This window comes from Gopherus evgoodei, chromosome 4, assembly GCF_007399415.2.
Source record: "Gopherus evgoodei ecotype Sinaloan lineage chromosome 4, rGopEvg1_v1.p, whole genome shotgun sequence".
Taxonomy (NCBI): Eukaryota; Metazoa; Chordata; order Testudines; family Testudinidae; genus Gopherus; species Gopherus evgoodei.
This window is the reverse complement of record NC_044325.1, coordinates 79,454,177-79,468,005: the sequence shown is the minus strand read 5'-3', so window position 1 is coordinate 79,468,005 and position 13,829 is coordinate 79,454,177. Positions and strand designations below refer to the sequence as shown.

Genomic DNA, 13,829 nt, shown 5'->3' with positions numbered 1-13,829 from the left:
GAGCAGCACATAGGTGCAGTCTACAATGAAGTATGTGGGAAAATAGTTAAATATATATGAACACACTAAAAAGAAACTACAAATATCTGTCCCAGTGCAAAAAACTTACAAGCAGAAATAGGTGAATTAGTTTGTGTAGCAATGGAAGAGAACCTTGAGATAATATGCATAATAGGAATGTGGCGAAATGCCAAAAATAATGGAATGCTGTAGTACCTGGACATAAACTAGACCTGAACTTTCATGTTGTTTGTGTATATCCAAGTAAGATTCATGCAAAATTGCACTTTGGGAGATATGACCCATGTTGATTGTGTATTTATTTGCCTTTTCCTATAGTAACATTATAAAGTAGTTAACAGTTAAAAACTCTTATACTACAGTTAAATATTTTTTGGAGGTTATAGTTGTCTGTGGAAATAATATTGATAGTCTACAGAGCAAATGCTTCAAGATTTACAATAAACAAGATATAAGTTGTTTGGAAGTAAACATGGAATTATAGGTCCTAAAATGGAATTGAGGGACCATTGCAAAAGGGATTAATTTAGTTTTTGGTGCAGGCTGTTCACAGATTCATTCACTAGTACATTTTGTACCTTGGTGCTTCATGGCAAATGAAGCCTCTAGTCAGTTTTTGTGACTTCACTAATGGTTTAATCACCATGAAATTTGGCTGGGTTGGAGGAGCTGCTTAAGGGTAAGAACATCTGTTTAGGTAGAGAAATTATTGGGACCTTGGTATAAGATTTTGTCAAGAATGTCCAGAGAGCTAACATTCTAAGGATACAAGTAGGGATGTAAAAAGTTAACTGGTAAGCATTAGGCTTACCATTAACCCCGGAGGCCCTGTGCTGGCCGGAGTATGGCTGGCCGAAGTAGTCCCAGCTGCATTGGGCTGGCCAGAGGGACCACATCTCTGGCTGTACCAGACTGGTTGGCCAGCCAGCGGAACCCCGGTTTGGTGGGACCCCGGCCCCAGCCCTAGCCTCTCCAGGCTGGCTGGAGCAACCTCAGTTAGTCGATTAAATGATATAATTTTAATAGTTTAACCGGTTACCTTTTTAAACCGATATTTACATCCTTAAATACAAGCATGTTTATTTAAACACCCAGCCATCACCACCATCACTGTGGGGAATGATGTAGGAAGAGTCTTGAGGGAAAGTACTCGGTATCTGTAATTTCAGACTGTTCTAGTCATGGGGCGGATAGCATAAAAAGGCAAGTGAGGCAGGTCCTGGGGGTAGATGAAGAGAGCTGAGATGGGTAAGGCTGAAGTTGTGAAGAACCTGGAAGGAGCAAAGAAGCAGCCTGAACTTAGTGCGGTAGCAAATTAGAAGCCAGTGTACGAGTTTCAGGAGGATTGGTGATGATCAGAGGAAGATTTTGGCATCAGCTTTTCGACAGCCTGGAGAATTCAGAGGGGTGAGAGGTGTGGAGGGCAACCAACAAGAAGCCACTATCCTTAAGATGTGAGGTGACCAAATATAAACCAGGGTTGCACCAGTAGGGGTGAAGTGGAAAAGTTAATTGTAGTTACCACTGAGGAAGTAGAGAGAGGGTGTGTTGAGATTCAGGAGATGTGGTGCAATAGAGGACTGCCTAAGGAATTGAAGTATTCAGGACTACCTGTGTTAATCCACTAGTGTTGTTTGAAATCTGGTCTACTATTTGAAACATCTGTATTTGTTACAAGCTGTTAGTGGATGGGCTGATGAAGTATAACTGGCTTACTGGGTATTAACTGATTCATCTTCGAAGACGTAATACCATCTTAATAAGATAGTGTTGAAAAAGAGAAAATAAAATAAAACCCTTGAACCGTTTCTGATCCCATCTTAAATATTTGTCTTGAGCTGGGTAGTGATGTGACCTTGAATATACCTGTTGAACAGAACATAAATTCCAACACTAAAGCCATTTTTACTGTAGATATTAACTTTACTGTTTTTCATTTTTCATTGTATTTCTTCTTCTGGCTTCCCTTACTTCCTGTTTCACGTTATAGAAGATGATACACATTACTTATAGCTGCATAGTTTAATCATTTTAAATCCATGTCTTTAAGGACTTGCTAATTTTCATAAGCTTTGAAGACCGATTGCATGGAAAAGCTACCATCAGTGATATAGAACTTAATTATCTCCATTCAGCATCAGGTCTTAGCTTTTTTGCTTACGTATTTTGTCATTCAGTATCTTTGTATGCTTTTATAAACATTTTTTTAAAAGACTCCCTAAGTATTGCTAATAGGGCGATCAAGCAATCAAAAAAATTAATTGCGATTAATCATGCTGTTAAACAACAATAGAATACAATTTATTTTAAATATTTTTGGATGTTTACTACATTTTCAAATATATTAATTTCAGTTACAACACAGAATACAAAGTGTACAGTGCTCACTTTATATTTATTTTTATTGCAAATATTTGCACTATAAAAAACAAAACAATTGTATTTTTCAATTTACCTCATACAAGTACTGTAGTGCAATCTCTTTATCATGAAAGTTGAACTTACAAATGTAGAATTATATACAAAAAACCCCTGTATTCAAAAATAAAACAGTGTAAAACTTTAGAGCCCACAAGTCCACTCAGTCCTACTTCTTGGTCAGCTAATCACTAAGACAAACAAGGTTGGTTACAATTTGCAGGAGATAATGCTGCATGCTTCTTGTTGACAGTGTCACCTGAAAACGAGGACAAACATTCACACGGCACTGTTGTAGCTAGATTGCAAGATATTTACGTGCCAGATGCGCTAAAGATTTGTATGTCCTTTCATGCTTCAACCACCATTCCAGAGGACATGCGTCCATGCTAATGATGAGTTCTGCTTGATAACAGTCCAAAGCAGTGTAGACTAATGCATGTTCATTTTCATCATCTGAGTCAGATGCCACCAGCAGAAGGTTAATTTTCTTTTTTGGTGGTTTGGGTTCTGTAGTTTCCGCATCAGTGTTGCTGTTTTAAGACTTCTAATAGCATGCTCCACACCTTGTCCCTCTCAGATTTTGGACGGCACTTCAGATTCTTAAACTTTGGGTTGAGTGCTGTAACTATTTTTAGAAATCTCACGTCAGTACCTTCTTTTTGTCAAATCTGCTGTGAAAACATTCTTAAAACAAACATGTGCTGGGTCATCATCCAAGAGTGCTCTAACATGAAATATATATAGAATGCAGGTAAAACAGAGCAGGAGACATACAATTCTTTCCCTAAGGACTATAGTCGCAAATTTAATTGATGCATTATTTTTTTAACGAGCATCATCAGCATGGAAACATGTCTTCTGGAATGGTGCTGAAGCATGGAAGGGCCATACAGATGTTTAGCATATCTGGCATGTAAATACATTGCAATGCCGGCTATATAAGCAAACTTGTTTATCTTAGTGATTGGCAGAATAAGAAGTAGGACTGAGTGGACTTGTAGGCTCTAAAGTTTTACACTGTTTTGTTTTTGAGTATTGTTATGTAACCAAAGAATTCTGCATTTGTAAGTTACACTTTCATGATACAGAGATTGCACTTCATTACTTGTATGAGGTGAATTGAAAAATACTATTTCTTTTATCATTTTATAGTGCATATATTTGTAATAAAAATCATAATATAAAGTGAGCACTGTGCACTTTGTATTCTGTGTTGCAACTGAAATCAATATTGAAAATCCAAAAATATTTAATAAATGTCAATTGGTATTCTATTGTTATAAGTGCAATTAATCATGATTGATTTTTTTTAAATCGTGATTAAATTTTTTGAGTTAATCGCATGAGTTAACTGCGATTAATTGACAGCCTTAACTGCTAAACAAAACCTAATGAAAAATACTTTGAGGAATGTAAAAAGTGAGTCATTAGTGGTGATGTCTGGCTTGTTTAAATAATGTGCATTTAATAGGGCCCTTAGTGGCAATGAAAATTGCTGAAAATACTGTAAAACAATAAAGACTGTACGTGTGCAGTAATGTCCTGTTTTGCTGCTTCATCCACCCAATCCAGTTGTCTACATTTGATTCATTTGTTCCCTCTAATTCACTGTCCTGTAGGATTTCACCTGTGTATGTTTTTAACATTCAAACAGATGTGTTCAAAAATAGAATCTCTTCAATATCTTTTTACTGAGAAAGGGGGGAAGGTGAACTTGATTTTCTTCTGACGCGATCACAAGACTGCTGCTGCAGTAGGGGCTTAATGCTGTTTACGTCGTCATTTTACATAGCAACATCTCCCTGGGGATTTTTAAACAATGCAGCTGTTCATGAAAGATGAAGAGGGGGAAAAAATAGTTGTATCTGCCATTAGGGTTATTAGGGAAAAAAAAAATCTGCAAGCAAACCATTGAGTGCAGTAGATTCATGATTCTGCATGAATGGACAACAGAATCATGGGAGCTGTTATTTTTTTCTTGAATGGAAGAGAGCATCATGGGAATGTGGCTGCTTCTGCTCTTTTTGTGAATGATTCTTTTTCATTTAACTTGGCACCATTTTTATGAATGATTTAACACAATTTTTCTGCAACCATTCTTTAAAATGTGCATAAATTACTGAAGGAACACTAAAATAGTGCTTTTTTCATCTAATTTAGACTATTTTGGTCACCACCTTTTGTTTTGCTGATGTCCAAGGTGGCATTGTGCTGATTTTAATTTAACATAATTAATTTAACTTGATGGAAAGAGAATTAGGCTACAGAGATATTTTATCCTTAACTCTTGAATAAAATGTCAGAAATTGTAACAATGTAATTTGTTCCACCATGCTGCAAGAGTGGAAGTGATACTATGTTGAATGATTTTGTTGGCCTTGTGTAACCTGTAGTTGTACCTTTTTTCCTACTTCCTTTCTTCTGTGCTCTTCTGGCTCCTTGGTTTCTTAAACATCAAAAAAGTCAGGGGTAGGGGTGGAGATGTAGGGCAACAGGAATCTGTGCACACTTAAGCTGCAGCACCTTCTGCACCAATAGTCTTTTGCCAATGTTAGTGAGCCACTTAAACTGCATAAATATTTGAAGTACAGTGGTCCCTGATCTCACTGTACTTCAACACTCATCATGTAACAGATACTCGAATTTCGCTTTTAACTTTTGGATTTTGTGTAGTCTGTATTAACCTGTGTAATTTGCGAACTCCCTGGACCCTCATGAACAGAAGGTGCTGAATCTTTCGAGCTCTTGTGATGAGAGAGTACTAGTTGAATGTATCTTTAAAGAGTTGGAAGATTTTAATAGTACTCTGAAAGTTTATGCATAAATCAAAACAGCCTAACAGTAAAACACTTGCCCTGCATAAATGAATGTGACACTGTATAACAGTGTTTTGAACTAACAGTATAGTAGTTTGTCTTAAACCATAATGACTTAAGTATCCTTTGTATTTTAAAAATTGGAATGGCCAAGTCCTTTAACTTAACTGTATTCAACTTTTTTGGTTTGTTTGTTTTTTGTTATTTTTCAGAAGAGAAATTCAAAGTGGAAACAAAAATTATTGCTGCTGACTTCGGTGAGAGAGAAGATATTTACAGTAGAATTAAAGCAGGACTGGAAGGCCTTGAGATTGGTGTTTTAGGTTTGTATCTGACCTGTTTCTAGATTTTTACATGCTGGAGATTTTTGTCTTGATGTCCCTATTAGTTTGCTCCCCTCTGCTCCAGTATTAAAGTTTATTGAAACCAGCCTGCAAAGGCTGTGGATATGACTGAGCTGAAAAAAATGAAGTGACTGCATTCTAGATATTTCTTATTATGGCCCTGATTCCTAAAAGCATGCTTATTCAGGAGAGCACTTACTCCTGTGCTTAAGTTCTTCCCTGAATCAAGGTGCTTCTGATGATGCATTTTTGGATGCTTTATTTTTATTCATATTACTAAAGGCTCATCTTCGGCTCTGTGCTTTTAATACTTTAAATACTCATCTATCTGACCTAGTAGCAGCTTGGAGGGTAACCAGATACCAAGATTATGAACCTAAATGCCCAGTTCAATTCAATTTTTAAACTACAGAAGTTGTCAAAGTGGAGGAGGTAGGGGGTAGAAGTTTGTATTAAAACAAAAAACCAAGCACAAGCTTCTGCCCCCTCATGTCTCTGTTGAGTGGATAAGATCTTCCCAGGACAGAACTACCCATGATGATGAGTAGTATTTGATCCTCTCCGGCCTTAACCAAAGGGGCTGATATCTTCTCCTTGCCTTCTGATTACTTCTCACAACCCTCCAGTTTACATCATGAAGCTGTAATAGAAGCCAGCTAACTTCAACCTGCCTAACTTTAGTTTTCATAAGACATAAGGGGGCAAATGAGTCATTAAAGTCAGGCTACGATCTTACTTTTTTTATACTCATAACACACTTTTGTTATATAAATACCTTCAGTAGGACTCGGGAGAAATGATGCATTTGTGATCACACATCAGCACTGAAAATGCTGCTGCATTTATTCATAAACCCCAGCTCTAATGAAACCAAATGGTTAGTTTCTTCTGTTCATTGTGTGTAGAGTAGCAGTTGAATCCTGTGGGAACGATTTTAACTTTTAGTTACAGAGCTGTTGAAGCTTAGTAGCTAGGGTATAACATCAAGTCATTGACTTCCTGCTTCAGGAGGTTCAGGTTTGACTATGTTCTGGTCATATTGGTTAGCTCTGTTGTTCAGCCTATTGCACTTCTCCTTTGGGTACCATACAGTATCTTGAAGATACTGCAGTAGTCTTGGCATTTTCTCATCGAAAAGGTGGGAGAAGACAAGGTGATTATTCTGTTTGCTTCACTGAACCTAAAATCAATAGGTAATTCAAACCAGTTCTTAAACTCAAGAACCTGCAGAGTTTCCTCAATATAAGAAGACTTACTTTAGATTCAGACAATTCGGTAAAGGGATTTTCTTGAAATTATATATTTATACTGAATTTCCCTGTGTGTGTATATATATTCCTATGCACCTTTCTCACAGTGCATTTCTGCAGCTCTCCATTATGGGGATGAGAACCCATAATGGTGAACAGTGGCTTGAGATCTCACAAATCTGTCATCTGAAGCTCTCAAAAAGATAACACCATTTTACGACACTCACGTGAGGTAAATTAAGAATGTATTCAAAATGTCCAGAGTGTTTTAGGGTACAGTGGCAGCTGGGATTAGAACAAAGGAGTTCTGACTCCTGCTCCCCAACTTGATCTATAAAACCAAATTTCTTCCTAAACCAGAACAAATGCATATGGAATAGTTTTGCATTTAAGAAAAAAATCAATAATATTTCTTAGGCGTAGGTAATCCTGGATTTCTGTAGCCTCAAATTGCAGTGGTCTGTGCTAGCTCTATGGTATCCATTGCAAAGGTTCTTGAGCTGCTTAAACTGTCTATTGGCAGTTGTAAAGTGTGTGCCTTTAAGAGGGCACCAGCACCTACCAGGGCAAATCTTTTTTTCCCAGATGATGTGATAACCCATTGTCTCTTTAAAACTGGCAATTTACAGATTCAGATTATGGGTAATCCATAAAGGCAGTATTTTACTGATTGCTAGAACATCAATTTTGTTTTAAAGATGCAAAGCAGCATTGTATATTTCTGTGGCATTAATTGCTGTCCAAGGTCTATGTTCAATCTTCTGTCAATACTGTCCATATGGGTGTCTGAGAAGACATGAGTTTAAGTGAGACCGCTAACCAAGCCTCACTTGGGCTGATATGCAGGAGTAACTTAGTGGCAGCTCAGTACTCACTATGCAGGCTAAGGTTCTTTGCACTAGGTCCTGATTACTTTTAACCTTTCACTTATATACACACAATAATCTGCATCTACACTGGGCAGAATCAAGACCTCTGTGATTGCAAAGTCATAGCACAACTTCGTACTAAAGTTTTTACGGATTAAAATCCTTGTAAACTCCTTTTTATTTGGAAGTTACTTCTCACCCACATGTAAAGGCTAGAGTTTGCATAACGTTTTGCTGTGTATTCAAAACAGCATCTGTCAGTGACTTTGAACATGTGCTAACTGCAGCAATATGTTAAATAGGCAGAGATGAGAGATTTTCCTTGTACCACTTTAAATAGTGGGCGTCTTAAATGAAGTTTGACAAACTTGAGACACTGTCCAGGTCAGCAGACTCAACTTTTTATTTTCTATCACTTTCCATCTGGTTTCAATTTTATTTTAAACAAAATTTTAGTTAATTTTAAGATGGCTACAAAATGTATGAATGAGAGAGCTGCAGTGATAAGGGCTGCACTCCTACCACCACCAGTTCCAGTACTGAACTGAGTGTGACCAGGTGAATGCAAAGCCCAAGGGCATGACTGGCAAGGTTTCTTGTAAACTTCCCTCTATTTCCTGCTCACAAAAATGGACCAGGCAGACAAGTCAGGAAAATTCCTCAAGTTCTGTGTTGATGCCCATGATCATTCCTGTGGATGAGGTGGTACTCTGTACATCAGATGCCCAAAATTAAGTGTTAGTTCAATAAAGTGATTTGCTATACTCATGTTTCATGGAAATCTTTATAAAATCACCATCAGTTTAGAACTAGTTTTGCTTGCATACATTTCGCAAATGAATTCCTGACCACCCTTTTTGCTAGCAGAGCCAGGCTTTGAGCTCCATAAAGGACAATTGCATTTTTAAAGTTGGTTTCTAGTTTTTCCCTTGCAGATAGCCCTGGAAATGGAAATGGATTGCTAAAATTGAAAAGATTATATAGCTGGGCTCCATTCTTCAGTAAAAGGTTGAGTAGAGGGAAGATACGGAAATTTAAATATCTCCCTAACACACACTTACTTACGAGTTAATTTTTCAGAAAAATCATGTCCCTAACTTTTCACTCTGCCATGAGTTGTTCCCTCCTCATAAAAAGGCTGATAACAGTGGCCAAAGCTTTGTTATATTTAGGACGACGGGTTGCAAAAAATGTGTGCTTCCCCCGTGTCCCCCCCTGCTACTACTGACACTGCTTGTTAAAACTTCTGTGCCTCTGAGGGTGTCTACATTGCAGTAAAATACCCATGGCTGGCCCCGATCAGCTAACTTGGGCTCAGGCTGCAGGGCTATAAAATTGCTGTGTAGACACTTGCACTGAAGCCTGGGCTCTGGGACCCTCCCCCATCACAGGGTCCTAATGCCCAGGCTCCAGCCCAAGCCCAAATATCTACACTGCAGTTTTATAGCCCCATAGTCTGAGCCTTGAGAGCCCGAGTCAGCTGACATGGGCCAGTGACGGGGAGGGGGTTTATTGCAATGTACACATACTTGGGATATGCAGAACACTTGCTAATGGTCTGGAGGATGTTTATTTCTTCTCATTTCCAGGTAATGTATTTTTAGGATTCTTATAAAGAAATTTACATGGGTAAGTAGTTGCTGTAAAGGGGTTCGGAAATCTTGAATAGGAGAGATGTACTTGAGACCATCTTGGAATGAAGTTTAATAACCTCTGCTTATAACTAATCTGTCAGTTTCCTCCACATATTTTTAATATCCTTGATATTGAAATGATTTTTCAGACACTATTTTAAAATGCAACCTTTTGCTGTCCATGCAACTGAGACAAAGATCCCATGACACTTCTCATAAAAACATTTGCCTCAGTATCTTTGGCCAGAAAGTTTCCCTTCTCCTGCATAAACTCCAACCCCAAAGGTGAATGCATTTCAACAATGCTATTAATATGTTAATAGTACAGTACTTTAGGATCCTATGGGATGGAAGGCACTATAGAAATGTAAAATGTTAGATCCATAGCAACTGACTATGGTGTGTCTATAGATTGACTTTAGTGGGTATGTCTATATTGAAATGTAAGCCCAAGAGTTAGTGGAATTCAAGTTAGCAGACTCTGGGTGTGTTAACCTAGGAGGCTTGCGTGTCTGCATTCATTTGTAAACTCCAGGTTAGGAATTATTGAACTGTGGGTCCCAACCTGGGACTCCAGTGTCTACACTGCATTATGTATGCCCAAGTCTAGCCACCATATCCCAGACTTTCAGTGCCCTCCCAGAATGTGGCCACTCTAGCCCTTTGTTCATGTTGCAGTGTGGGAAAAAATTTTGTCCAGAGGACAAGGAAAGTTGGTGTGTGTGGAAATGTGGGATACTTGTGCCCTGGGAGTCTGCCAAGATTTCAGTGGGGCTGCATTTATACTGCAAAGCAATAGAGTTTGAACCCGAAGTTGTGGTTTGACGCAGGCTCAGGCCCTCCACCTCCGTGAGGCCTCAGGATCCTGGGTTTGTACGGAGACAGAAGGGGGTTTAGGCTTGAGCCTGAGTTTGAACCCTGAGTTTGAACTGAAGTGTTGGCTTGTTAGTGAGGTCAACAGCAAATAAATGTACATGAAACAAAGATTCTGTTTTCATGTTGCTGTCTTTCATAATAAAGTCAGAATTGAAAATATATAAGACAGAAGCAGCATTGTTTGAGTGGGATTAGAAGTTTTCCATGATTTGTTAGTGTTTAGACTACTAGAATACGAATATTGGCGTCATATCTGGGTTTGTCTACACTGGCAATTTACAGCACTGCAACCTTCTCGCTATGGGGTGTGAAAAAACACCCCCCGAGCGCAGCAAGTTTCAGCGCTGTAAAGCGCCAGTGTAGACAGTGCCCCAGCACTGGGAGCTGTGCCCCTCGTGGAGGTGGGTTTTTTTAGTGCGCCGGGAGAGCTGTCTCCCAGTGCTCTGCCGCGACCACACAAGCCACGTTAAATCGCTTTAGCATTGCTTGTGTAGACTAGCCCTCGAAGAACAATGCTGAAGTATTACATTCAAAAATTAGGTTTAAACAATTAACAGATTCTCTGTTCATTTTAAATGCTGCCAATGGGGGGAGATTCCACAGATCTGAAGAATGTGAAAACAACTTGTGGAACAGTTTGCTATGGTGAATCCCCGTGTAATGAGCCTTTGAATAGACAGAAAGCAAAACACAAACCCTTTCATAAGGCAGATAAGATTTGTCAAAAACATGCACTGCTTAATGTACTAAGATGGTTATTAATGAGATTTCTCCTGCATTCCTATTCGTGCTCCCCCTCACCCCCAAGCTATTGAAGCTGTTTGACACAGTGCCTTCAATGAGCTTGCAGGTTGCTGCTCGTGTTGGTTACTGCTGCCATCTACTGTCCTAACACAGCAATTGCTGATTTAGGAGTGGTGTTAATTTTGTCCATTTCAGTGTGTTTCACTTTCTGGGGCTCCCTTCTGCTACAAATTGTGTGTGCGCTGTTTTTTTTCTTCACAGAAATTACAAGACTGAGCAGAACCACGGTGATGGCCTATGAACAACTTGTAATCTGGAGAGCTTGTTGCAGATGTTTGGGGTGGGGAGGGAAGTAGGCCTCTCCTAAAGGCAGTGGGGAAACTGGCACGTTTAGTCTTTCAAAAACTGTAAACAGATTTCATGTAGGATGTTGCCAGGGACTGGGATGTGTCCCTTGGCTTTTCATTTAATTCACGTGAGTTACACAATTGTACCTCTGCACACTTGGTACAGTTCTGTCCAGGAGAAGGGTCTTTGGGATGAGAAGGATTAAAATGCAAGTTAAAAATAATTGGGAATATTCTTTTAAAGACATTTTAAAAAGTAAAGAATAATGATATCTTCTACAATTAGTTGTGAGTTTTGCATAAGTGTTTGTGCTACATTCCTTATAGAGGGTGCTGGGTTACCAGCTGTTCCTTGTCTTCATGCACTCTAATGGACTGGTTCAAGGGCTGCTTCTCTCCTCCCTGTATTTAAAAATAGAAATTGAGTGAGAATTGCAGTGATTAGCTTATATTTAAACATTGTTTGCCTACCTGCTTCTGATCCCAATAAATTAACCTTAAACTGCATTAAAGCACTGGAGAGTGGTTGATTGTAACTTGGGAATGGAAGGCTCAACATGTGAAGGTGGATGAGCTCTACAAACTAAGAGCGTTACGTGAAGAGAGGGCATTTGACTATGATTTAGTGGCAGTAGATTGAGTGCTTGCCTCAGTCTCTGGTTCACGTGGTCCAACGCAAACTGTCTTGCGCATAGCATGTTGAGGCTAACTTGTTTTAGATGCAAAATGGTCTAACTATGCAAACTGCAAATTTAAAAAGGGGAAAGCTATACATTGGGAATAACCCCTCACTTTACAGGAATGTTTCCTGTGTTGTACTATAAAGCTTAGGAGAAATCCGGTAGGACATGTGGAAGATGACAAGTACCATTTATATGGTCAAAAAGAATTCCAAAAATTAAGTTTAAGTGTCTTATGTGTTCAGCCTCGTACTGTCCACTAGTATATGTGAGTGTGTGTACAATGTAGAAAATGTGACATGCCACAAGGGCATAAAGGACACACAGTTATAAAATATCTGAATGTCGCATTGTTAACTTTGAAATGAGACTGCTTATTGCAAGTCATCAAAACTTCAGAATTGGAATGACAATCAGCAAAAACAAGTAAAACTTGTTGATTTTTGTTTCAGTCAACAATGTGGGAATTTCATACACTTACCCTGAATATTTTCTTGATGTTCCAGACCTGGATAATGTAAGTGTTGCCATGTTTAACTTAACTCTTCTGTGGTTTTCTTACCTGAATAGTAAACTTGTATTAGATTTCTGTGCAGAATAGAATGCTTGTTAAATGGGGTAGCCTGGATGTAGTTATAAGAAATACAACTTCAAGGCTAACGGACTTATGCACACAAGATTGGGAAATTCAAAGAAATGATAGAAGCTTAGCCTTTTTTAGATACTTGCATATTTTTTGTTCTTCCGGAACAAAAAAATTGCACTTATCCATTTGCAATTACATGTGAAAAATGTAACTGAGCTACAGTTGCTAAGGGATCCATATCTGAATTTCATGGCTATTGAGTATAATCTCAACTGAATGTTACTCTTTTTTGCACTCTTTTACTTGGTTTTTAAAAAAGTGAGTGAAGGCAGTGAAAGCGAGTGATCCATGTGAATAAATACAGAATATTTGCAGATGTTAGACTTGTGTGGACATGAGTTTTTATAAGAGCTTTAAATACTGTTTTTCAAATTGCTAGGGTTCATACTTCAGTGAGTACTAAATTTGAACTTGATGAACAAAACTGAAATGCAAAATTTCATGCTTCAAAATATACATATCTTTTTAGAAATTTGTCAATTCTGTGTTCCATTCTCATAGTCTGATAACTCAAACAGGTTAATGGACATATTCATTCTTTTGGGTTCATGGTTAAATAAGCTTGAAAATCTTCAGTTCGTTAAAAGTGTTGTATCTTCATCTAATGACTAAAAAACTTGTCAGCAAGTGAATGAAAAGACTAAGCAATATATAGGCAAATGATAGCCATTTAAAAGTCTGTAATATATTAAAAACAATTGTGATTTAATGTTGTTCAGCGGTCAGCAGGTCCAGGAAGCCAGAATTTACACAACTAGCAAGTGTACAAGTAGGTGATAGTACACCGCTACCTCGATATAACGCCACCTGGTATAACACAAATTTGGATATAACGCGGTAAAGTAGTGCTCCGAGGGGGGACTGCGCACTCCAGTGGATCAAAGCAAGTTCAAATATAACACGGTTTCACCTATAATGCTGTAGGATTTTTTGGCTCTCAAGGACAGCGTTATATTGAGGTAGAGGTGTATAAGGAAGTGTGTCACAACAGTGATATGTATATGCATGGTTCACATTAATAGAATTCATAAACAGGGAAAAATAATCCAGTAAAACAGTTGTGGTACTTTATTCTTCTTAGTTGTTTCTTTAACACTGGAAGCAATTGCAGATTTTCTTAATCATAATTTTTCCTACCCTGTTATTACCTCTCTGCATCTTCTTCTATTGAAGCAGGTGTG

The 13,829-nt window shown here is 38.3% G+C and overlaps 1 protein-coding gene across 3 annotated transcripts in view; it reads left to right on the top strand.

Annotated features, from left to right (window-relative positions):
- The window catches only part of HSD17B12 (hydroxysteroid 17-beta dehydrogenase 12), a 224,916-nt gene that overhangs the window by 161,414 nt on the left and 49,673 nt on the right, over positions 1-13,829 (top strand). For all 3 annotated transcript variants that reach the window (XM_030560001.1, XM_030560000.1, XM_030559999.1), the window contains 2 exons: positions 5,471-5,581; positions 12,455-12,519. In XM_030560001.1, coding sequence (XP_030415861.1) covers positions 5,471-5,581; positions 12,455-12,519 — 176 coding nt within the window. The remainder of the gene's footprint in view (positions 1-5,470; positions 5,582-12,454; positions 12,520-13,829) is intronic.